Raw genomic sequence first — 26355 nt, forward strand, 5'->3', positions numbered from 1 at the left:
CACGCCAGACTGCCTGTCTTCCTATACACATAAGATCACAGGCCGGTCACATCGGTGTACACACGCCAGACTGCCTGTCTTCCTATATACACATAAGGTCACAGGCCGGTCACATCTGTGTACACACGCCAGACTGCCTGTCTTCCTATATACACATAAGGTCACAGGCCGGTCACATCTGTGTACACACGCCAGACTGCCTTTCTTCCTATATACACATAAGGTCACAGGCCGGTCACATCGGTGTACACACGCCAGACTGCCTGTCTTCCTATATACACATAAGGATCACAGGCCGGTCACATCGGTGTACACACGCCAGACTGCCAGTCTTCCTATATACACATAAGATCACAGGCCGGTCACATCGGTGTACACACGCCAGACTGCCTGTCTTCCTATATACACATAAGATCACAGGCCGGTCACATCGGTGTACACACGCCAGACTGCCTGTCTTCCTATATACACATAATATCACAGGCCGGTCACATCGCTGTACACACGCCAGACTGCCTGTCTTCCTATATACACACATAAGATCACAGGCCGGTCACATCGGTGTACACACGCCAGACTGCCTGTCTTCCTATATACACATAAGGTCACAGGCCGGTCACATCGGTGTACACACGCCAGACTGCCGGTCTTCCTATATACACATAAGACCACAGGCCGGTCACATCGGCGTACACACGCCAGACTGCCTTTCTTCCTATATACACATAAGGTCACAGGCCGGTCACATCGGCGTACACACGCCAGACTGCCTGTCTTCCTATATACACATAAGGTCACAGGCCGGTCACATCGGCGTACACACGCCAGACTGCCGGTCTTCCTATATACACATAAGGTCACAGGCCGGTCACATCGGCGTACACACGCCAGACTGCCGGTCTTCCTATATACACATAAGGTCACAGGCCGGTCACATCGGCGTACACACGCCAGACTGCCTGTCTTCCTATATACACATAAGGTCACAGGCCGGTCACATCGGCGTACACACGCCAGACTGCCTGTCTTCCTATATACACATAAGATCACAGGCCGGTCACATCGGCGTACACACGCCAGACTGCCTGTCTTCCTATATACACATAAGGTCACAGGCCGGTCACATCGGTGTACACACGCCAGACTGCCTGTCTTCCTATATACACATAAGGTCACAGGCCGGTCACATCGGCGTACACACGCCAGACTGCCGGTCTTCCTATATACACATAAGACCACAGGCCGGTCACATCGGTGTACACACGCCAGACTGCCTGTCTTCCTATATACACACATAAGATCACAGGCCGGTCACATCGGTGTACACACGCCAGACTGCCTGTCTTCCTATATACACATAGGATCACAGGCCGGTCACATCGGTGTGCACACGCCAGACTGCCTGTCTTCCTATATACACATAAGATCACAGGCCGGTCACATCGGTGTACACACGCCAGACTGCCGGTCTTCCTATATACACATAAGACCACAGGCCGGTCACATCGGTGTACACACGCCAGACTGCCTGTCTTCCTATATACACACATAAGATCACAGGCCGGTCACATCGGTGTACACACGCCAGACTGCCTGTCTTCCTATATACACACATAAGATCACAGGCCGGTCACATCGGTGTACACACGCCAGACTGCCTGTCTTCCTATATACACATAAGATCACAGGCCGGTCACATCGGTGTACACACGCCAGACTGCCTGTCTTCCTATATACACATAAGATCACAGGCCGGTCACATCGGTGTACACACGCCAGACTGCATCTCTTCCTATATACACATAAGGTCACAGGCCGGTCACATCGGCGTACACACGCCAGACTGCCTGTCTTCCTATATACACATAAGGTCACAGGCCGGTCACATCGGCGTACACACGCCAGACTGCCTGTCTTCCTATATACACATAAGGTCACAGGCCGGTCACATCGGCGTACACACGCCAGACTGCCTGTCTTCCTATATACACATAAGACCACAGGCCGGTCACATCGGCGTACACACGCCAGACTCCCTGTCTTCCTATATACACATAAGATCACAGGCCGGTCACATCGGTGTACACACGCCAGACTGCCGGTCTTCCTATATACACATAAGGTCACAGGCCGGTCACATCGGTGTACACACGCCAGACTGCCTGTCTTCCTATATACACATAAGGTCACAGGCCGGTCACATCGGCGTACACACGCCAGACTGCCTGTCTTCCTATATACACATAAGATCACAGGCCGGTCACATCGGCGTACACACGCCAGACTGCCTGTCTTCCTATATACACATAATATCTCAGGCCGGTCACATCGGGGTACACACGCCAGACTGCCGGTCTTCCTATATACACATAAGGTCACAGGCCGGTCACATCGGCGTACACACGCCAGACTGCCTGTCTTCCTATATACACATAAGGTCACAGGGCGGTCACATCGGCGTACACACGCCAGACTGCCTGTCTTCCTATATACACATAAGGTCACAGGCCGGTCACATCGGTGTACACACGCCAGACCACAGACCGGTCACATCGGCGTACACACGCCAGACTGCCTGTCTTCCTATATACACATAAGATCACAGGCCGGTCACATCGCTGTACACACGCCAGACTGCCTGTCTTCCTATATACACATAAGATCACAGGCCGGTCACATCGGCGTACACACGCCAGACTGCCTGTCTTCCTATATACACATAATATCACAGGCCGGTCACATCGGCGTACACACGCAAGACTGCCTGTCTTCCTATATACACATAAGGTCACAGGCCGGTCACATCGGTGTACACACGCCAGACTGCCTGTCTTCCTATATACACATAAGGTCACAGGCCGGTCACATCGGCGTACACACGCCAGACTGCCTGTCTTCCTATATACACATAAGATCACAGGCCGGTCACATCGGCGTACACACGCCAGACTGCCTGTCTTCCTATATACACATAAGGTCACAGGCCGGCCACATCGGCGTACACACGCCAGACTGCCTGTCTTCCTATATACACATAAGGTCACAGGCCGGTCACATCGGCGTACACACGCCAGACTGCCTGTCTCACTATACACATAAGATCACAGGCCGGTCACATCGGTGTACACACACCAGACTGCCTGTCTTCCTATATACACATAAGATCACAGGCCGGTCACATCTGTGTACACACGCCAGACTGCCTGTCTTCCTATATACACATAAGGTCACAGGCCGGTCACATCTGTGTACACACGCCAGACTGCCTTTCTTCCTATATACACATAAGGTCACAGGCCGGTCACATCGGTGTACACACGCCAGACTGCCTGTCTTCCTATATACACATAAGATCACAGGCCGGTCACATCGGTGTACACACGCCAGACTGCCTTTCTTCCTATATACACATAAGATCACAGGCCGGTCACATCGGTGTACACACACCAGACTGCCTGTCTTCCTATATACACATAAGATCACAGGCCGGTCACATCGGTGTACACACGCCAGACTGCCTGTCTTCCTATATACACATAAGATCACAGGCCGGTCACATCGGTGTACACACGCCAGACTGCCTGTCTTCCTATATACACACATAAGATCACAGGCCGGTCACATCGGTGTACACACGCCAGACTGCCTGTCTTCCTATATACACATAAGATCACAGGCCGGTCACATCGGTGTACACACGCCAGACTGCCTGTCTTCCTATATACACACATAAGATCACAGGCCGGTCACATCGGTGTGCACACGCCAGACTGCCTGTCTTCCTATATACACAGAAGATCACAGGCCGGTCACATCGGTGTACACACGCCAGACTGCCTGTCTTCCTATATACACATAATGTCACAGGCCGGTCACATCGGTGTACACACGCCAGACTGCCTGTCTTCCTATATACACATAAGATCACAGGCCGGTCACATCGGTGTACACACGCCAGACTGCCTGTCTTCCTATATACACATAAGATCACAGGCCGGTCACATCGGTGTACACACGCCAGACTGCCTGTCTTCCTATATACACATAAGGTCACAGGCCGGTCACATCGGTGTACACACGCCAGACTGCCTGTCTTCCTATATACACATAAGATCACAGGCCGGTCACATCGGTGTACACACGCCAGACTGCCTGTCTTCCTATATACACATAAGGTCACAGGCCGGTCACATCGGTGTACACACGCCAGACTGCCTGTCTTCCTATATACACATAAGATCACAGGCCGGTCACATCGGTGTACACACGCCAGACTGCCTGTCTTCCTAAAAACACATAAGGTCACAGGCCGGTCACATCGGTGTACACACGCCAGACTGCCTGTCTTCCTATATACACATAAGATCACAGGCCGGTCACATCGGTGTACACACGCCAGACTGCCTGTCTTCCTATATACACATAAGGTCACAGGCCGGTCACATCGGTGTACACACGCCAGACTGCCTGTCTTCCTATATACACATAAGGTCACAGGCCGGTCACATCTGTGTACACACGCCATACTGCCTGTCTTCCTATATACACATAAGATCAAAGGCCGGTCACATCGGTGTACACACGCCAGACTGCCTGTCTTCCTATATACACATAAGATCACAGGCCGGTCACGTCGGTGTACACACGCCAGACTGCCTGTCTTCCTATATACACATAAGATCACAGGCCGGTCACGTCGGTGTACACACGCCAGACTGCCTGTCTTCCTATATACACATAAGATCACAGGCCGGTCACATCGGTGTACACACGCCAGACTGCCTGTCTTCCTATATACACATAAGATCACAGGCCGGTCACATCGGTGTACACACGCCACACTGCCTGTCTTCCTATATACACATAAGGTCACAGGCCGGTCACATCGGTGTACACACGCCAGACTGCCTGTCTTCCTATATACACATAATGTCACAGGCCGGTCACGTCGGTGTACACACGCCAGACTGCCTGTCTTCCTATATACACATAAGATCACAGGCCGGTCACATCGGTGTACACACGCCAGACTGCATGTCTTCCTATATACACATAAGATCCCAGGCCGGTCACATCGGTGTACACACGCCAGACTGCCTGTCTTCCTATATACACATATGGTCACAGGCCGGTCACATCGGTGTACACACGCCAGACTGCCTGTCTTCCTATATACACATAATATCACAGGCCGGTCACATCGGTGTACACACGCCAGACTGCCTGTCTTCCTATATACACATAAGGTCACAGGCCGGTCACATCGGTGTACACACGCCAGACTGCCTGTCTTCCTATATACACATAAGGTCACAGGCCGGTCACATCGGTGTACACACGCCAGACTGCCTGTCTTCCTATATACACATAAGATCACAGGCCGGTCACATCGGTGTACACACGCCAGACTGCCTGTCTTCCTATATACACATAAGGTCACAGGCCGGTCACATCGGTGTACACACGCCAGACTGCCGGTCTTCCTATATACACATAAGATCACAGGCCGGTCACATCGGTGTACACACGCCAGACTGCCTGTCTTCCTATATACACATAAGATCACAGGCCGGTCACATCGGTGTACACACGCCAGACTGCCTGTCTTCCTATATACACATAAGATCACAGGCCGGTCACATCGGTGTACACACGCCAGACTGCCTGTCATCCTATATACACATAAGATCACAGGCCGGTCACATCGGTGTACACACGCCAGACTGCCTGTCTTCCTATATACACATAAGGTCACAGGCCGGTCACATCGGTGTACACACGCCAGACTGCCTGTCTTCCTATATACACATAATATCACAGGCCGGTCACATCGGTGTACACACGCCACACTGCCTGTCTTCCTATATACACATAAGGTCACAGGCCGGTCACATCGGTGTACACACGCCAGACTGCCTGTCTTCCTATATACACATAATGTCACAGGCCGGTCACGTCGGTGTACACACGCCAGACTGCCTGTCTTCCTATATACACATAAGATCACAGGCCGGTCACATCGGTGTACACACGCCAGACTGCATGTCTTCCTATATACACATAAGATCCCAGGCCGGTCACATCGGTGTACACACGCCAGACTGCCTGTCTTCCTATATACACATATGGTCACAGGCCGGTCACATCGGTGTACACACGCCAGACTGCCTGTCTTCCTATATACACATAATATCACAGGCCGGTCACATCGGTGTACACACGCCAGACTGCCTGTCTTCCTATATACACATAAGGTCACAGGCCGGTCACATCGGTGTACACACGCCAGACTGCCTGTCTTCCTATATACACATAAGATCACAGGCCGGTCACATCGGTGTACACACGCCAGACTGCCTGTCTTCCTATATACACATAAGGTCACAGGCCGGTCACATCGGTGTACACACGCCAGACTGCCGGTCTTCCTATATACACATAAGATCACAGGCCGGTCACATCGGTGTACACACGCCAGACTGCCTGTCTTCCTATATACACATAAGATCACAGGCCGGTCACATCGGTGTACACACGCCAGACTGCCTGTCTTCCTATATACACATAAGATCACAGGCCGGTCACATCGGTGTACACACGCCAGACTGCCTGTCATCCTATATACACATAAGATCACAGGCCGGTCACATCGGTGTACACACGCCAGACTGCCTGTCTTCCTATATACACATAAGGTCACAGGCCGGTCACATCGGTGTACACACGCCAGACTGCCTGTCTTCCTATATACACATAATATCACAGGCCGGTCACATCGGTGTACACACGCCAGACTGCCTGTCTTCCTATATACACATAAGATCACAGGCCGGTCACATCGGTGTACACACGCCAGACTGCCGGTCTTCCTATATACACATAAGGTCACAGGCCGGTCACATCGGTGTACACACGCCAGACTGCCTGTCTTCCTATATACACATAAGGTCACAGGCCGGTCACATCGGTGTACACACGCCAGACTGCCTGTCTTCCTATATACACATAAGATCACAGGCCGGTCACATCGGTGTACACACGCCAGACTGCCTGTCTTCCTATATACACATAAGATCACACGCCGGTCACATCGGTGTACACACGCCAGACTGCCTGTCTTCCTAAATACACATAAGGTCACAGGCCGGTCACATCGGTGTACACACGCCAGACTGCCTGTCTTCCTATATACACACATAAGATCACAGGCCGGTCACATCGGTGTACACACGCCATACTGCCTGTCTTCCTATATACACATAAGATCACAGGCCGGTCACATCGGTGTACACACGCCAGACTGCCTGTCTTCCTATATACACATAAGATCACAGGCCGGTCACATCGGTGTACACACGCCAGACTGCCTGTCTTCCTATATAGACATAGGATCACAGGCCGGTCACATCGGTGTACACACGCCAGACTGCCTGTCTTCCTATATACACATAAGATCACAGGCCGGTCACATCGGTGTACACACGCCAGACTGCCTGTCTTCCTATATACACATAAGATCACAGGCCGGTCACATCGGTGTACACACGCCAGACTGCCTGTCATCCTATATACACATAAGATCACAGGCCGGTCACATCGGTGTACACACGCCAGACTGCCTGTCTTCCTATATACACATAAGATCACAGGCCGGTCACATCGGTGTACACACGCCAAACTGCCTGTCTTCCTATATACACATAAGGTCACAGGCCGGTCACATCGGTGTACACACGCCAGACTGCCTGTCTTCCTATATACACATAATATCACAGGCCGGTCACATCGGTGTACACACGCCAGACTGCCTGTCTTCCTATATACACATAAGATCACAGGCCGGTCACATCGGTGTACACACGCCAGACTGCCGGTCTTCCTATATACACATAAGGTCACAGGCCGGTCACATCGGTGTACACACGCCAGACTGCCTGTCTTCCTATATACACATAAGGTCACAGGCCGGTCACATCGGTGTACACACGCCAGACTGCCTGTCTTCCTATATACACATAAGATCACAGGCCGGTCACATCGGTGTACACACGCCAGACTGCCTGTCTTCCTATATACACATAAGATCACAGGCCGGTCACATCGGTGTACACACGCCAGACTGCCTGTCTTCCTATATACACATAAGGTCACAGGCCGGTCACATCGGTGTACACACGCCAGACTGCCTGTCTTCCTATATACACACATAAGATCACAGGCCGGTCACATCGGTGTACACACGCCATACTGCCTGTCTTCCTATATACACATAAGATCACAGGCCGGTCACATCGGTGTACACACGCCAGACTGCCTGTCTTCCTATATACACATAAGATCACAGGCCGGTCACATCGGTGTACACACGCCAGACTGCCTGTCTTCCTATATAGACATAGGATCACAGGCCGGTCACATCGGTGTACACACGCCAGACTGCCTGTCTTCCTATATACACATAAGATCACAGGCCGGTCACATCGGTGTACACACGCCAGACTGCCTGTCTTCCTATATACACATAAGATCACAGGCCGGTCACATCGGTGTACACACGCCAGACTGCCTGTCTTCCTATATACACATAAGATCACAGGCCGGTCACATCGGTGTACACACGCCAGACTGCCTGTCTTCCTATATACACATAAGGTCACAGGCCGGTCACATCGGTGTACACACGCCAGACTGCCTGTCTTCCTAAATACACATAAGGTCACAGGCCGGTCACATCGGTGTACACACGCCAGACTGCCTGTCTTCCTATATACACACATAAGATCACAGGCCGGTCACATCGGTGTACACACGCCATACTGCCTGTCTTCCTATATACACATAAGATCACAGGCCGGTCACATCGGTGTACACACGCCAGACTGCCTGTCTTCCTATATACACATAAGATCACAGGCCGGTCACATCGGTGTACACACGCCAGACTGCCTGTCTTCCTATATAGACATAAGATCACAGGCCGGTCACATCGGTGTACACACGCCAGACTGCCTGTCTTCCTATATAGACATAGGATCACAGGCCGGTCACATCGGTGTACACACGCCAGACTGCCTGTCTTCCTATATACACATAAGATCACAGGCCGGTCACATCGGTGTACACACGCCAGACTGCCTGTCTTCCTATATACACATAAGATCACAGGCCGGTCACATCGGTGTACACACGCCAGACTGCCTGTCTTCCTATATAGACATAGGATCACAGGCCGTCACATCGGTGTACACACGCCAGACTGCCTGTCTTCCTATATACACATAAGATCACAGGCCGGTCACATCGGTGTACACACGCCAGACTGCCTGTCTTCCTATATAGACATAGGATCACAGGCCGGTCACATCGGTGTACACACGCCAGACTGCCTGTCTTCCTATATACACATAAGATCACAGGCCGGTCACATCGGTGTACACACGCCAGACTGCCTGTCTTCCTATATACACATAAGATCACAGGCCGGTCACATCGGTGTACACACGCCAGACTGCCTGTCTTCCTATATACACATAAGGTCACAGGCCGGTCACATCGGTGTACACACGCCAGACTGCCGGTCTTCCTATATACACATAAGGTCACAGGCCGGTCACATCGGTGTACACACGCCAGACTGCCTGTCTTCCTATATACACATAAGGTCACAGGCCGGTCACATCGGTGTACACACGCCAGACTGCCTGTCTTCCTATATACACATAAGATCACAGGCCGGTCACATCGGTGTACACACGCCAGACTGCCTGTCTTCCTATATACACATAAGATCACAGGCCGGTCACATCGGTGTACACACGCCAGACTGCCTGTCTTCCTATATACACATAAGATCACAGGCCGGTCACATCGGTGTACACACGCCAGACTGCCTGTCATCCTATATACACATAAGATCACAGGCCGGTCACATCGGTGTACACACGCCAGACTGCCTGTCTTCCTATATACACATAAGGTCACAGGCCGGTCACATCGGTGTACACACGCCAGACTGCCTGTCTTCCTATATACACATAATATCACAGGCCGGTCACATCGGTGTACACACGCCAGACTGCCTGTCTTCCTATATACACATAAGATCACAGGCCGGTCACATCGGTGTACACACGCCAGACTGCCGGTCTTCCTATATACACATAAGGTCACAGGCCGGTCACATCGGTGTACACACGCCAGACTGCCTGTCTTCCTATATACACATAAGGTCACAGGCCGGTCACATCGGTGTACACACGCCAGACTGCCTGTCTTCCTATATACACATAAGATCACAGGCCGGTCACATCGGTGTACACACGCCAGACTGCCTGTCTTCCTATATACACATAAGATCACACGCCGGTCACATCGGTGTACACACGCCAGACTGCCTGTCTTCCTAAATACACATAAGGTCACAGGCCGGTCACATCGGTGTACACACGCCAGACTGCCTGTCTTCCTATATACACACATAAGATCACAGGCCGGTCACATCGGTGTACACACGCCATACTGCCTGTCTTCCTATATACACATAAGATCACAGGCCGGTCACATCGGTGTACACACGCCAGACTGCCTGTCTTCCTATATACACATAAGATCACAGGCCGGTCACATCGGTGTACACACGCCAGACTGCCTGTCTTCCTATATAGACATAGGATCACAGGCCGGTCACATCGGTGTACACACGCCAGACTGCCTGTCTTCCTATATACACATAAGATCACAGGCCGGTCACATCGGTGTACACACGCCAGACTGCCTGTCTTCCTATATACACATAAGATCACAGGCCGGTCACATCGGTGTACACACGCCAGACTGCCTGTCTTCCTATATACACATAAGATCACAGGCCGGTCACATCGGTGTACACACGCCAGACTGCCTGTCATCCTATATACACATAAGATCACAGGCCGGTCACATCGGTGTACACACGCCAGACTGCCTGTCTTCCTATATACACATAAGATCACAGGCCGGTCACATCGGTGTACACACGCCAAACTGCCTGTCTTCCTATATACACATAAGGTCACAGGCCGGTCACATCGGTGTACACACGCCAGACTGCCTGTCTTCCTATATACACATAATATCACAGGCCGGTCACATCGGTGTACACACGCCAGACTGCCTGTCTTCCTATATACACATAAGATCACAGGCCGGTCACATCGGTGTACACACGCCAGACTGCCTGTCTTCCTATATACACATAAGATCACAGGCCGGTCACATCGGTGTACACACGCCAGACTGCCGGTCTTCCTATATACACATAAGGTCACAGGCCGGTCACATCGGTGTACACACGCCAGACTGCCTGTCTTCCTATATACACATAAGGTCACAGGCCGGTCACATCGGTGTACACACGCCAGACTGCCTGTCTTCCTATATACACATAAGATCACAGGCCGGTCACATCGGTGTACACACGCCAGACTGCCTGTCTTCCTATATACACATAAGATCACAGGCCGGTCACATCGGTGTACACACGCCAGACTGCCTGTCTTCCTATATACACATAAGGTCACAGGCCGGTCACATCGGTGTACACACGCCAGACTGCCTGTCTTCCTATATACACACATAAGATCACAGGCCGGTCACATCGGTGTACACACGCCATACTGCCTGTCTTCCTATATACACATAAGATCACAGGCCGGTCACATCGGTGTACACACGCCAGACTGCCTGTCTTCCTATATACACATAAGATCACAGGCCGGTCACATCGGTGTACACACGCCAGACTGCCTGTCTTCCTATATAGACATAGGATCACAGGCCGGTCACATCGGTGTACACACGCCAGACTGCCTGTCTTCCTATATACACATAAGATCACAGGCCGGTCACATCGGTGTACACACGCCAGACTGCCTGTCTTCCTATATACACATAAGATCACAGGCCGGTCACATCGGTGTACACACGCCAGACTGCCTGTCTTCCTATATACACATAAGATCACAGGCCGGTCACATCGGTGTACACACGCCAGACTGCCTGTCTTCCTATATACACATAAGGTCACAGGCCGGTCACATCGGTGTACACACGCCAGACTGCCTGTCTTCCTAAATACACATAAGGTCACAGGCCGGTCACATCGGTGTACACACGCCAGACTGCCTGTCTTCCTATATACACACATAAGATCACAGGCCGGTCACATCGGTGTACACACGCCATACTGCCTGTCTTCCTATATACACATAAGATCACAGGCCGGTCACATCGGTGTACACACGCCAGACTGCCTGTCTTCCTATATACACATAAGATCACAGGCCGGTCACATCGGTGTACACACGCCAGACTGCCTGTCTTCCTATATAGACATAAGATCACAGGCCGGTCACATCGGTGTACACACGCCAGACTGCCTGTCTTCCTATATAGACATAGGATCACAGGCCGGTCACATCGGTGTACACACGCCAGACTGCCTGTCTTCCTATATACACATAAGATCACAGGCCGGTCACATCGGTGTACACACGCCAGACTGCCTGTCTTCCTATATACACATAAGATCACAGGCCGGTCACATCGGTGTACACACGCCAGACTGCCTGTCTTCCTATATAGACATAGGATCACAGGCCGGTCACATCGGTGTACACACGCCAGACTGCCTGTCTTCCTATATACACATAAGATCACAGGCCGGTCACATCGGTGTACACACGCCAGACTGCCTGTCTTCCTATATAGACATAGGATCACAGGCCGGTCACATCGGTGTACACACGCCAGACTGCCTGTCTTCCTATATACACATAAGATCACAGGCCGGTCACATCGGTGTACACACGCCAGACTGCCTGTCTTCCTATATACACATAAGATCACAGGCCGGTCACATCGGTGTACACACGCCAGACTGCCTGTCTTCCTATATACACATAAGGTCACAGGCCGGTCACATCGGTGTACACACGCCAGACTGCCGGTCTTCCTATATACACATAAGGTCACAGGCCGGTCACATCGGTGTACACACGCCAGACTGCCTGTCTTCCTATATACACATAAGGTCACAGGCCGGTCACATCGGTGTACACCTAAAGTATTTGCCAAATATGATTTGGAAACTGTTTTTATTATTTGGGGTTTGTTTAATCATTTGCTGCACCACACGAGAATGCAGGGTTCTAGTACTGAAGTAGAGGATCATACGCAATTCTATGTCCTGAAGTCATTTTTATTGTGTTGTATTTTTGCTACATGAAGGTTGGATTGTTTATGTACTATATACAGTATGTGTTCTCATTACAGAGAATATTTTTCAGTGTTAGAGGTTTTGGATAATTGTTTAGATATAAATTTGCACCAGTGCAGTTGATATTTCTCTAGTATTTCTTTTCGTGAAGGTTTGCGCGTGATTTATAATCACCAGCGGCTGTGCAGGACAGTATCCAAGGTCAAGCGCCAATGACAACCGATTTTCTACAGTACGCGTTTTATACGGGGTTCCATAAAAGTGGCGAAGAGAAACCTTATATGAAAATACATGTAGCCATAGGGATCACTGTGCCTTATAACCAATGCAGGAATATGGCACTGATTATACCATTTGAATGTATATATCTCTGATTTTTTTCCCCCCGAGCATATAACAGCTACATAATGGTGGTAATGTGCAATCAGGGAGATTGTTAGGCTCTTCAGGGAGACAGGGAGAGTGCTACTATTTCAGGGAGTCTCCCTGACAATGAGGGATAGTAAGCAAGTAATAATAATAATAATGTTATTTACCTAAAAGGACTCAAAGTACTTTACATTTTGTCACAAGCCGCCGCACTGCCAATGCTGTGCGGGGTGAACGCCGAGCAAGCGTTCACTGAAGTCTCCTCCTTCCTCCGGTTAGAATCTGTGGTTAGCAGCATATTGTTGCAGTTCCAGTCTTGGTTGCCGCTGAGCCTCTGCACTAATTACTACCTGTCTGTGTGCAGTGTCAGGTGCACACTGATTGATTCTCCTGTCTGTGCACAGCCCAGCTGCTCATTAGGGAGGCTTGCTCTGGTTGGGCCCTGTTTCTGTTAAATTCCAGCCTGCCCTTCACTCCATGCCGGTGATAGCGTTTCGTGTGTTTCCAGTTTGTGTTAGTCTCCTGTTCACAGTCGAGTTCCAGTATCCAGCCAGCTCCATTGTTCCTGCCGTTTGTGTCATTCAGGCGGCACAGTCCGCATCTGCACTAACTGCCGTTTGTATCATCTGGGCGGCACGGTCTGCACCTGCATTGCCTGCCGTTGGTGTCAACTTGGCGGCATGGTCTCCATTCCTGGCTTGCCGTTTGTGCCATCCAGGTGGCACAGGCTGCACTCAGAGTCCTGAGTGCGCAACCTAGCGTCCAGAGTACGCAATCCTGTGTACAACCGTTAGTGTCATCCCGGCGGCATTTAGCGCACCTGGGCATCCTGAGTACGCAATCCTGTGTACAACCGCTTATGTCATCCCGGCAGCATTTAGCACACCTGGGCAATTTGTGTACGCAATCCTGTGTACTAACCGCTGGTGTTATCCCGGCAACACTGGCGCACCACAGTGTCTTCTAGTCAACTTTTCCTGTCCTCAAGGAAGCATCTAGCCCAGAGGCTGCTACAGGCCCAAAGGCCGCATCTCAACTTATAGGCCCTCTGGCCTCATCCAGCCCAGAGGCTGCTACAGGCCCAAAGGCCGCATCTCAACAAATAGGTCCACAGGCCTCATCCATCCCAGAGGCTGCTACAGGCCCAAAGGCCGCATCTCAACAAATAGGCCCACAGGCCTCATCCAGCGCAGAGGCTGCTACCGGCCCAAAGGCCGCATCTCAACAAATAGGCACACAGGCCTCATCCATCCCAGAGGCTGCTACTGGCTCAAAGGCCGCATCTCAACTAATAGCCCCACAGGCCTCATCCAGCCCAGAGGCTGCTAACGGCCCAAAGGACGCATCGCAATCAATTGGCTCTAAGCCACATTTGGAGCTAGCCCCCTCAGCCATCAAGGCAACCACCCGGCTGCATCCTACCAAGGCATTCCAGCCCCCAAGGCTGTGCAAGACTGTTCCTTTTGGCTTTACAGCACAAAATACAAAACAAGCCTAACAATGGACAATTAGTGAAATGCTGGGTAAATAGGGGAGTCTCGAGTCTATTTTTGAAGGACTCTAGAGTGGAGGCCTCTAGAACTGTGCGGGGAAGTGAGTTCCATAAAGTCGGAGCCACAAAGCTGACAGTTCAACCCCCAGACGAATTCCGGGAGATTCTAGGTACTGTTAATACTCCTTCATCAATGGTTCGCAGTAATCAAGTGTGACAGTAAGAATTTGAAGCTGCATCAGGTACCTTGGGCCCTGGTCATGAAGTCAGTAATCCAATCTTAAAAACAATTTGCCATTAAACAGGCAGCCAGTAACGGGAGTAGAAAATGGGGAACCCTCAGCTCTATACTACAAGTGTGATTCAGTTTATTAGGTGGAAATCCTCAGCTCTATACTACAAGTGTGATTCAGTTTATTAGGTGGAAATCCTCAGCACTATACTACAAGTGTGATTCAGTTTATTAGGTGGAAATCCTCAGCACTACACTACAAGTGTGATTCAGTTTATTAGGTGGAAATCCTCAGCACTATACTACAAGTGTGATTCAGTTTATTAGGTGGAATTCCTCAGCACTACACTACAAGTGTGATTCAGTTTATTAGGTGGAAATCCTCAGCACTATACTACAAGTATGATTCAGTATATTTGGGGGAATCCTTAGATCCGTTCGGTGTATTTCATGGATAGCCTCCGTTCTACATTACGGTGAGGATCGGTGTATTGCATGGATACCCTCCGTTATACATTACGGTGAGGTTTGGTGTATTTCATGGATAGCCTCCGTTATACGTTATGGTGAGGTTCGGTGTATCTCATGGATACCCTCCGTTATACATTACGGTGAGGTTCGGGCTATTTGGTGCAAATCCCTCAGTTGTACATTATGTGTGATAGATGCACGGAGATGGCTAGCAGCTGACATGTGCTATAAGGTGCACATCACATGCTAAGCATGAACCGGTGAATATATAGGTACTGTACGTAGACCCATCACTTGCGCTGCGGAGCAGCCGGACAATGTAGGGTGGAAGCAGGGGCAGCGGTGTAAAGTGCAGAGCTCCAGCGGAAGCATTAGCTGTCCACAATCATCCCATACAGTGCATGTTAATTCCTTAGCGTGCATATTACCACATGTCCTATAGATTGCCAGCACAGTTCATTTCATTACACACAAGCTGCCATTTTATTTTACATACATATGTAATAACCTAAGTATGTACGCTGTATTTGCACAATGTAGGGAGTGGCCCTGTACAGTTCACCACCCTCACCAGCTTGGCATGTGTAATACTGTACCATACACCAGTCTCTATATGAACATCTACTATTTAAATATAGTAGAGTACCTGTTACTGATACCTGTAATATCTGATCACACACCTCTCACCTGTCACTGTACCTGTAATATCTGAACATACATCTTTCACTGTACCTGTAATATCTGATCATACACCTCTCACCTGTCACTGTACCTGTAATATCTGATCATACACCTCTCACCTGTCACTGTACCTGTAATATCTGATCATACACCTCTCACTGTACCTGTAATATCTGATCATACACCTCTCACCTGTCACTGTACCTGTAATATCTGATCATACACCTCTCACCTGTCACTGTACCTGTAATATCTGATCATACACCTCTCACTGTACCTGTAATATCTGATCATACACCTCTCACCTGTCACTGTACCTGTAATATCTGATCATTCACCTCTCACTGTACCTGTAATATCTGATCATACACCTCTCACCTGTCACTGTACCTGTAATATCTGATCATACACCTCTCACCTGTCACTGTACCTGTAATATCTTATCATACACCTCTCACCTGTTACTGAAACCTGTGATATCTGATCATACACCTCTCACCTGTTACTGAAACCTGTGATATCTGATCATACACCTCTCACCTGTAACTGTACCTGTAATATCTGATCATACAACTCTCACTGTACCTGTAATATCTGATCATACACCTCTCACCTGTCACTGTACCTGTAATATCTGATCATACACCTCTCACCTGTCACTGTACCTGTAATATCTGATCATACACCTCTCACTGTACCTGTAATATCTGATCATACACCTCTCACCTGTCACTGTACCTGTAATATCTGATCATACACCTCTCACCTGTCACTGTACCTGTAATATCTGATCATACACCTCTCACTGTACCTGTAATATCTGATCATACACCTCTCACCTGTCACTGTACCTGTAATATCTGATCATACACCTCTCACCTGTCACTGTACCTGTAATATCTGATCATACACCTCTCACCTGTCACTGTACCTGTAATATCTGATCATACACCTCTCACCTGTCACTGTACCTGTAATATCTGATCATACACCTCTCACCTGTTACTGAAACCTGTGATATCTGATCATACACCTCTCACCTGTTACTGAAACCTGTGATATCTGATCATACACCTCTCACCTGTAACTGTACCTGTAATATCTGATCATACACCTCTCACTGTACCTGTAATATCTTATCATACACCTCTCACCTGTCACTGTACCTGTAATATCTGATCAGACACCTCTCACTGTACCTGTAATATCTGATCATACACCTCTCACTGTACCTGTAATATCTGATCATACACCTCTCACCTGTTACTGTACCTGTAATATCTTATCATACACCTCTCACCTGTTACTGTACCTGTAATATCTGATCATACACCTCTCACCTGTTACTGATACCTGTGATATCTGATCATACACCTCTCACCTGTTACTGTACCTGTAATATCTGATCATACACCTCTCACTGTACCTGTAATATCTTATCATACACCTCTCACCTGTCACTGTACCTGTAATATCTGATCAGACACCTCTCACTGTACCTGTAATATCTGATCATACACCTCTCACTTTACCTGTAATATCTGATCATACACCTCTCACCTGTCACTATACCTATAATATCTGATCATACACCTCTCACCTGTCACTGTACCTGTAATATCTGATCATACACATCTCACTGTACCTGTAATATCTGATCATACACCTCTCACTGTACCTGTAATATCTGATCATACACCTCTCACCTGTCACTGTACCCGTAATATCTGATCATACACCTCTCACTGTACCTGTAATATCTGATCATACACCTCTCACTGTACCTGTAATATCAGATCATACACCTCTCACCTGTCACTGTACCTGTAATATCTGATCATACACCTCTCACCTGTCACTGTACCCGTAATATCTGATCATACACCTCTCACCTGTCACTGTACCTGTAATATCTGATCATACACCTCTCACCTGTCACTGTACCCGTAATATCTGATCATACACCTCTCACCTGTCACTGTACCTGTAATATCTGATCATACACCTCTCACCTGTCACTGTATCTGTAATATCTAATCATACACCTCTCACCTGTCACTGTACCTGTAATATCTGATCATACACCTCTCACCTGTCACTGTACCTGTAATATCTGATCATACACCTCTCACCTGTCACTGTACCCGTAATATCTGATCATACACCTCTCACCTGTCACTGTACCTGTAATATCTGATCATACACCTCTCACCTGTCACTGTACCTGTAATATCTGATCATACACCTCTCACCTGTCACTGTACCCGTAATATCTGATCATACACCTCTCACCTGTCACTGTACCTGTAATATCTGATCACACACCTCTCACCTGTAATATCTGATCATACACCTCTCACCTGTTACTGTACCCGTAATATCTAATCATACACCTCTCACCTGTCACTGTACCCGTAATATCTGATCATACACCTCTCACCTGTCACTGTACCTGTAATATCTAATCATACACCTCTCACTGTACCTGTAATATCTGATCATACCCCTCTCACTGTACCTGTAATATCTGATCATACACCTCTCACCTGTCACTGTACCTGTAATATCTGATCATACACCTCTCACCAGTCACTGTACCTGTAATATCTGATCATACACCTCTCACCTGTCACTGTACCTGTAATATCTGATCATACACCTCTCACCTGTCACTGTACCTGTAATATCTGATCACACACCTCTCACCTGTCACTGTACCTGTAATATCTGATCATACACCTCTCACCTGTTACTGATACCTGTAATATCTGATCATACACCTCTCACTGTACCTGTAATATCTGATCATACACCTCTCACCTGTCACTGTACCTGTAATATCTGATCATACACCTCTCACCTGTTACGGATACCTGTAATATCTGATCATACACCTCTCACCTGTCACTGTACCTGTAATATCTGATCATACACCACTCACCTGTCACTGTACCTGTAATATCTGATCATACACCTCTCACCTGTCACTGTACCTGTAATATCTGATCATACACCTCTCACCTCTCACTGTACCTGTAATATCTGATCATACACCTCTCACTGTACCGGTAATATCTGATCATACACCTCTCACCTGTCACTGTACCTGTAATATCTGATCATACACCTCTCACTGTACCTGTAATATCTGATCATACACCTCTCACCTGCTACTGATACCTGTAATATCTGATCATACACCTCTCACCTGTCACTGTACCTGTAACATCTGATCATACACCCCTCACCTGCCACTGTAATATCTGATCATACACCTTTCACCTGTCACTGTACCTGTAATATCTTATCATACACCTCTCACCTGTCACTGTACCTGTAATATCTGATCATACACCTCTCACCTGTCACTGTACCTGTAATATCTGATCATACACCTCTCACCTGTCACTGTACCTGTAATATCTGATCATACACCTCTCACCTGTTACTGTACCCGTAATATCTGATCATACACCTCTCACCTGTCACTGTACCTGTAATATCTGATCACACACCTCTCACCTGTAATATCTGATCATACACCTCTCACCTGTTACTGTACCCGTAATATCTAATCATACACCTCTCACCTGTCACTGTACCCGTAATATCTGATCATACACCTCTCACCTGTCACTGTACCTGTAATATCTAATCATACACCTCTCACTGTACCTGTAATATCTGATCATACACCTCTCACTGTACCTGTAATATCTGATCATACACCTCTCACCTGTCACTGTACCTGTAATATCTGATCATACACCTCTCACCTGTCACTGTACCTGTAATATCTGATCATACACCTCTCACCTGTCACTGTACCTGTAATATCTGATCATACACCTCTCACCTGTCACTGTACCTGTAATATCTGATCACACACCTCTCACCTGTCACTGTACCTGTAATATCTGATCATACACCTCTCACCTGTCACTGATACCTGTAATATCTGATCATACACCTCTCACTGTACCTGTAATATCTGATCATACACCTCTCACCTGTCACTGTACCTGTAATATCTGATCATACACCTCTCACCTGTTACGGATACCTGTAATATCTGATCATACACCTCTCACCTGTCACTGTACCTGTAATATCTGATCATACACCACTCACCTGTCACTGTACCTGTAATATCTGATCATACACCTCTCACCTGTCACTGTACCTGTAATATCTGATCATACACCTCTCCCCTCTCACTGTACCTGTAATATCTGATCATACACCTCTCACTGTACCTGTAATATCTGATCATACACCTCTCACCTGTCACTGTACCTGTAATATCTGATCATACACCTCTCACTGTACCTGTAATATCTGATCATACACCTCTCACCTGCTACTGATACCTGTAATATCTGATCATACACCTCTCACCTGTCACTGTACCTGTAACATCTGATCATACACCCCTCACCTGCCACTGTAATATCTGATCATACACCTTTCACCTGTCACTGTACCTGTAATATCTTATCATACACCTCTCACCTGTCACTGTACCTGTAATATCTGATCATACAACTCTCACCTGTTACGGATACCTGTAATATCTGATCATACACCTCTCACTGTACCTGTAATATCTGATCATACACCTCTCACTGTACCGGTAATATCTGATCATACACCTCTCACCTGTCACTGTACCAGTAATATCTGATCATACACCTCTCACTGTACCTGTAATATCTGATCATACACCTCTCACCTGTTACTGATACCTGTAATATCTGATCATACACCTCTCACTGTACCTGTAATATCTGATCATACACCTCTCACCTGTTACGGATACCTGTAATATCTGATCACACACCTCTCACCTGTCACTGTACCTGTAATATCTGATCATACACCTCTCACCTGTTACTGATACCTGTAATATCTGATCATACACCTCTCACTGTACCTGTAATATCTGATCATACACCTCTCACCTGTCACTGTACCTGTAATATCTGATCATACACCTCTCACCTGTCACTGTACCTGTAATATCTGATCATACACCTCTCACCTGTTACGGATACCTGTAATATCTGATCATACACCTCTCACCTGTCACTGTACCTGTAATATCTGATCATTCACCTCTCACTGTACCTGTAATATCTGATCATACACCTCTCACTGTACCTGTAATATCTGATCATACACCTCTCACCTGTCACTGTACCTGTAATATCTGATCATACACCTCTCACCTGTCACTGTACCTGTAATATCTGATCATACACCTCTCACCTGTCACTGTACCCGTAATATCTGATCATACACCTCTCACTGTACCTGTAATATCTGATCATACACCTCTCACTGTACCTGTAATATCTGATCATACACCTCTCACCTGTCACTGTACCTGTAATATCTGATCATACACCTCTCACCTGTCACTGCACCCGTAATATCTGATCATACACCTCTCACCTGTCACTGTACCTGTAATATCTGATCATACACCTCTCACCTGTCACTGTACCTGTAATATCTGATCATACACCTCTCACCTGTCACTGTACCCGTAATATCTGATCATACACCTCTCACCTGTCACTGTACCTGTACTATCTGATCATGCACCTCTCACCTGTCACTGTATCTGTAATATCTAATCATACACCTCTCACCTGTCACTGTACCTGTAATATCTGATCATACACCTCTCACCTGTCACTGTACCTGTAATATCTGATCACACACCTCTCACCTGTCACTGTACCTGTAATATCTGATCACACACCTCTCACCTGTCACTGTACCTGTAATATCTGATCATACACCTCTCACCTGTAATATCTGATGATACACCTCTCACTGTACCTGTAATATCTGATCATACACCTCTCACCTGTCACTGTAATATCTGATCATACACCTCTCACCTGTTACGGATACATGTAATATCTGATCATACACCTCTCACCTGTCACTGTACCTGTAATATCTGATCATACACCTCTCACCTGTCACTGTACCTGTAATATCTGATCATACACCTCTCACCTGTCACTGTACCTGTAATATCTGATCATACACCTCTCACTGTACCTGTAATATCTGATCATACACCTCTCACTGTACTTGTAATATCTGATCATACACCTCTCACCTGTCACTGTAATATCTGATCATACACCTCTCACTGTACCTGTAATATCTGATCATACACCTCTCACCTGCTACTGATACCTGTAATATCTGATCATACACCACTCACCTGTCACTGTACCTGTAACATCTGATCATACACCCCTCACCTGCCACTGTAATATCTGATCATACACCTCTCACCTGTCACTGTACCTGTAATATCTGATCATACACCTCTCACCTGTCACTGTACCTGTAATATCTGATCATACACTTCTCACCTGTCACTGTACCTGTAATATCTGATCAGACACCTCTCACCTGTTACGGATACCTGTAATATCTGATCATACACCTCTCACCTGTCACTGTACCTGTAATATCTGATCATACACCACTCACCTGTCACTGTACCTGTAATATCTGATCATACACCTCTCACCTGTCACTGTACCTGTAATATCTGATCATACACCTCTCACCTGTCACTGTACCTGTAATATCTGATCATACACCTCTCACCTGTTACGGATACCTGTAATATCTGATCATACACCTCTCACCTGTCACTGTACCTGTAATATCTGATCATACACCACTCACCTGTCACTGTACCTGTAATATCTGATCATACACCTCTCACCTGTCACTGTACCTGTAATATCTGATCATACACCTCTCACTGTAACTGTAATATCTGGTCATACACCTCTCACTGTACCGGTAATATCTGATCATACACCTCTCACCTGTCACTGTACCAGTAATATCTGATCATACACCTCTCACTGTACCTGTAATATCTGATCATACACCTCTCACCTGCTACTGATACCTGTAATATCTGATCATACACCTCTCACCTGTCACTGTACCTGTAACATCTGATCATACACCCCTCACCTGCCACTGTAATATCTGATCATACACCTCTCACCTGTCACTGTACCTGTAATATCTGATCATACACCTCTCACCTGTCACTGTACCTGTAATATCTGATCATACACCTCTCACCTGTCACTGTACCTGTAATATCTGATCAGACACCTCTCACCTGTCACTGTACCTGTAATATCTGATCAGACACCTCTCACTGTACCTCTAATATCTGATCATACACCACTCACCTGTCACTGTAATATCTGATCATACACCTCTCACTGTACCTGTAATATCTGATCATACACCTCTCACCTGTTACTGATACCTGTAATATCTGATCATACACCTCTCACCTGTCACTGTACCTGTAATAAATGATCATACACCACTCACCTGTCACTGTACCTGTAATATCTGATCATACACCTCTCACTGTACCTGTAATATCTGATCATACACCTCTCACCTGTCACTGTACCTGTAATATCTGATCATACACCTCTCACCTGTCACTGTACCTGTAATATCTGATCATACACCTCTCACCTGTCACTGTACCTGTAATATCTGATCATACACCTCTCACCTGTCACTGTACCTGTAATATCTGATCAGATACCTCTCACCTCTCACTGTACCTGTAATATCTGATCATACACCACTCACCTGTCACTGTAATATCTGATCATACATCTCTCACCTGTCACTGTACCTGTAATATCTGATCATACACCTCTCACCTGTTACTGATACCTGTAATATCTGATCATACACCTCTCACCTGTCACTGTACCTGTAATAAATGATCATACACCACTCACCTGTCACTGTACCTGCAATATCTGATCATACACCTCTCATCTGTCACTGTACCTGTAATATCTGATCATACACCTCTCACTGTACCTGTAATATCTGAGCACATTGGCACACAATTGCGTGATCTGCGTACGTATTGGCTTTGCGTCCATCTCTGCATCAGGCCCCTATATATGTAATGTATGACTAGAAACCTCTTACAGGTGTCACTATACTGTACCAGGAATATATGAGCAGTAGCCCTTCATCAAGCAATCTATAACATTGACGAGCATTCTTCATTAGTGAGAGCACAAGCACAAAACTACCCATGGCACAAAGATAGACCAATGTAACGGGCTGTGCATGATGCCGTGCTGGGCACACACGCTGGGCACCTTCTCCAGGATAAGAAACCCTTCCCAGTATGTGTGTACGTTTCCTGGCCAGGAAGAGCGGGTGCAGCGTGGGGGGAAGGCAGCCAGTGACAACACAAGCAGCCGCAAGTGGTCCTTACCTCCTCAGAGCCTGAGCCGAAAATCAACAGATCGAACGGTATGGCAGCTACCATGTCAATGAGGAACCAGCCTTTGAAGTAGTGGATAGCAATCTTGCCGGGGTGGCTGACCACTTCCTCATTAGTGTTGACGTAAGTGGTTCGGAAGTTGATGAGGATGTCGATGATGAACATGATGTCCACCATCAGATCCACCACACTCAGCGGGTTGCAGGAGTAGCCACAGGACTCCCTGTGCTGCTCCTCCTGGTCGTTGAGCAGGAAGGCAGCGGAGTATGGTGTGAAGATGGCCGTGTAGATGACAAGCAGGAGGATGAGCCAGTCCCAGACCGCCTTAAAGGGACTATAGTGGAGAATGGTCCATTTGTGGATTCGAGGAGCCTGCAGCTTGTATTCAGGCAGAACGTCAGCTCCCAGGGATAGGACCTGCGGGAGAGAAAGGAGCTTTTGTCATAAACAGTAAAGGTGGGCATGAGGTTGGCATGAGGTGGGCATGACATTCCACCTACACGGATGAGTAGGGCAGGGGACAACCACTAAACAATGCCCAGTTTTAATTAAACATCCTAAAGCAACTGGAGCGCGTCTGTAGGAGGCTGGGGGGGGGATTTGGTTTACCTTCCCCCCAATCTCATAGAAAAAGTCAGGTCAGTACAAATATTGGGGGGGCTCTAACATCCTCAGGGGCGTGGGTAACAGCCGGAAACATAGTAATTGCATTGAAAAAAGTGGAAACCATAGTAACTGTAATGAACTGGGGAACATTGCTGACATGTTGCACGCAGCTCAGTGCATCGTTCACTACATGTATGATACAACAATATGGGATTATATGATTGCTATGTAAGATCAATTCTATTGACTGGGGATGCAGAGGGGGGATCTCTCAGTGTAGTGATGGGGGTCAGTATAGTAACTGGGGATGCAGAGGGGGGATCTCAGTGTAGTGATGGGGGTCAGTATAGTGACTGGGGATCTCTCAGTGTAGTGATGGGGGTCAGTATAGTAACTGGGGATGCAGAGGGGGGATCTCTCAGTGTAGTGATAGGGTCAGTATAGTGACTGGGGATGCAGAGGGGGGATCTCTCAGTGTAGTGATAGGGTCAGTATAGTGACTGGGGATGCAGAGGGGGGATCTCAGTGTTGTGATGGGGGTCAGTATAGTAACTGGGGATGCAGAGGGAGTCTCAGTGTAGTGATGGGGGTCAGTATAGTGACTGGGGATACAGAGGGGGGATCTCAGTGTAGTGATGGGGGTCAGTATAGTGACTGGGGATGCAGAGGGGGGATCTCAGTGTAGTGATGGGGGTCAGTACAGTGAATGGGGATACAGAGGGGGGATCTCAGTGTAGTGATGGGGGTCAGTATAGTGACTGGGGATGCAGAGGGGGGATCTCTCAGTGTAGTGATGGGGGTCAGTATAGTGACTGGGGATGCAGAGGGGGGATCTCAGTGTAGTGATGGGGTCAGTATAGTGACTGGGGATGCAGAGGGGGGATCTCTCAGTGTAGTGATGGGGGTCAGTATAGTGACTGGGG

At 47.9% G+C, this 26355-nt stretch overlaps 1 protein-coding gene across 1 annotated transcript in view; it reads right to left on the minus strand.

Moving 5' to 3' along the window:
- The window catches only part of KCNH2 (potassium voltage-gated channel subfamily H member 2), a 192364-nt gene extending 166808 nt beyond the window's left edge, over positions 1 to 25556 (minus strand). Inside the window, exons 1-2 of the mRNA XM_088462931.1 lie at positions 25494 to 25556; positions 24818 to 25261 (exon numbers count right to left, since the gene is read on the minus strand). Of these exons, the coding sequence (XP_088319057.1) occupies positions 24818 to 25261; positions 25494 to 25556 (507 nt within the window). The remainder of the gene's footprint in view (positions 1 to 24817; positions 25262 to 25493) is intronic.
- Between the last annotated feature and the right edge of the window lie 799 nt (positions 25557 to 26355).

This window comes from Taudactylus pleione, unplaced genomic scaffold (assembly GCF_031769625.1).
Source record: "Taudactylus pleione unplaced genomic scaffold, aTauple2 ptg001289l, whole genome shotgun sequence".
NCBI classification, from domain to species: domain Eukaryota; kingdom Metazoa; phylum Chordata; class Amphibia; order Anura; family Myobatrachidae; genus Taudactylus; species Taudactylus pleione.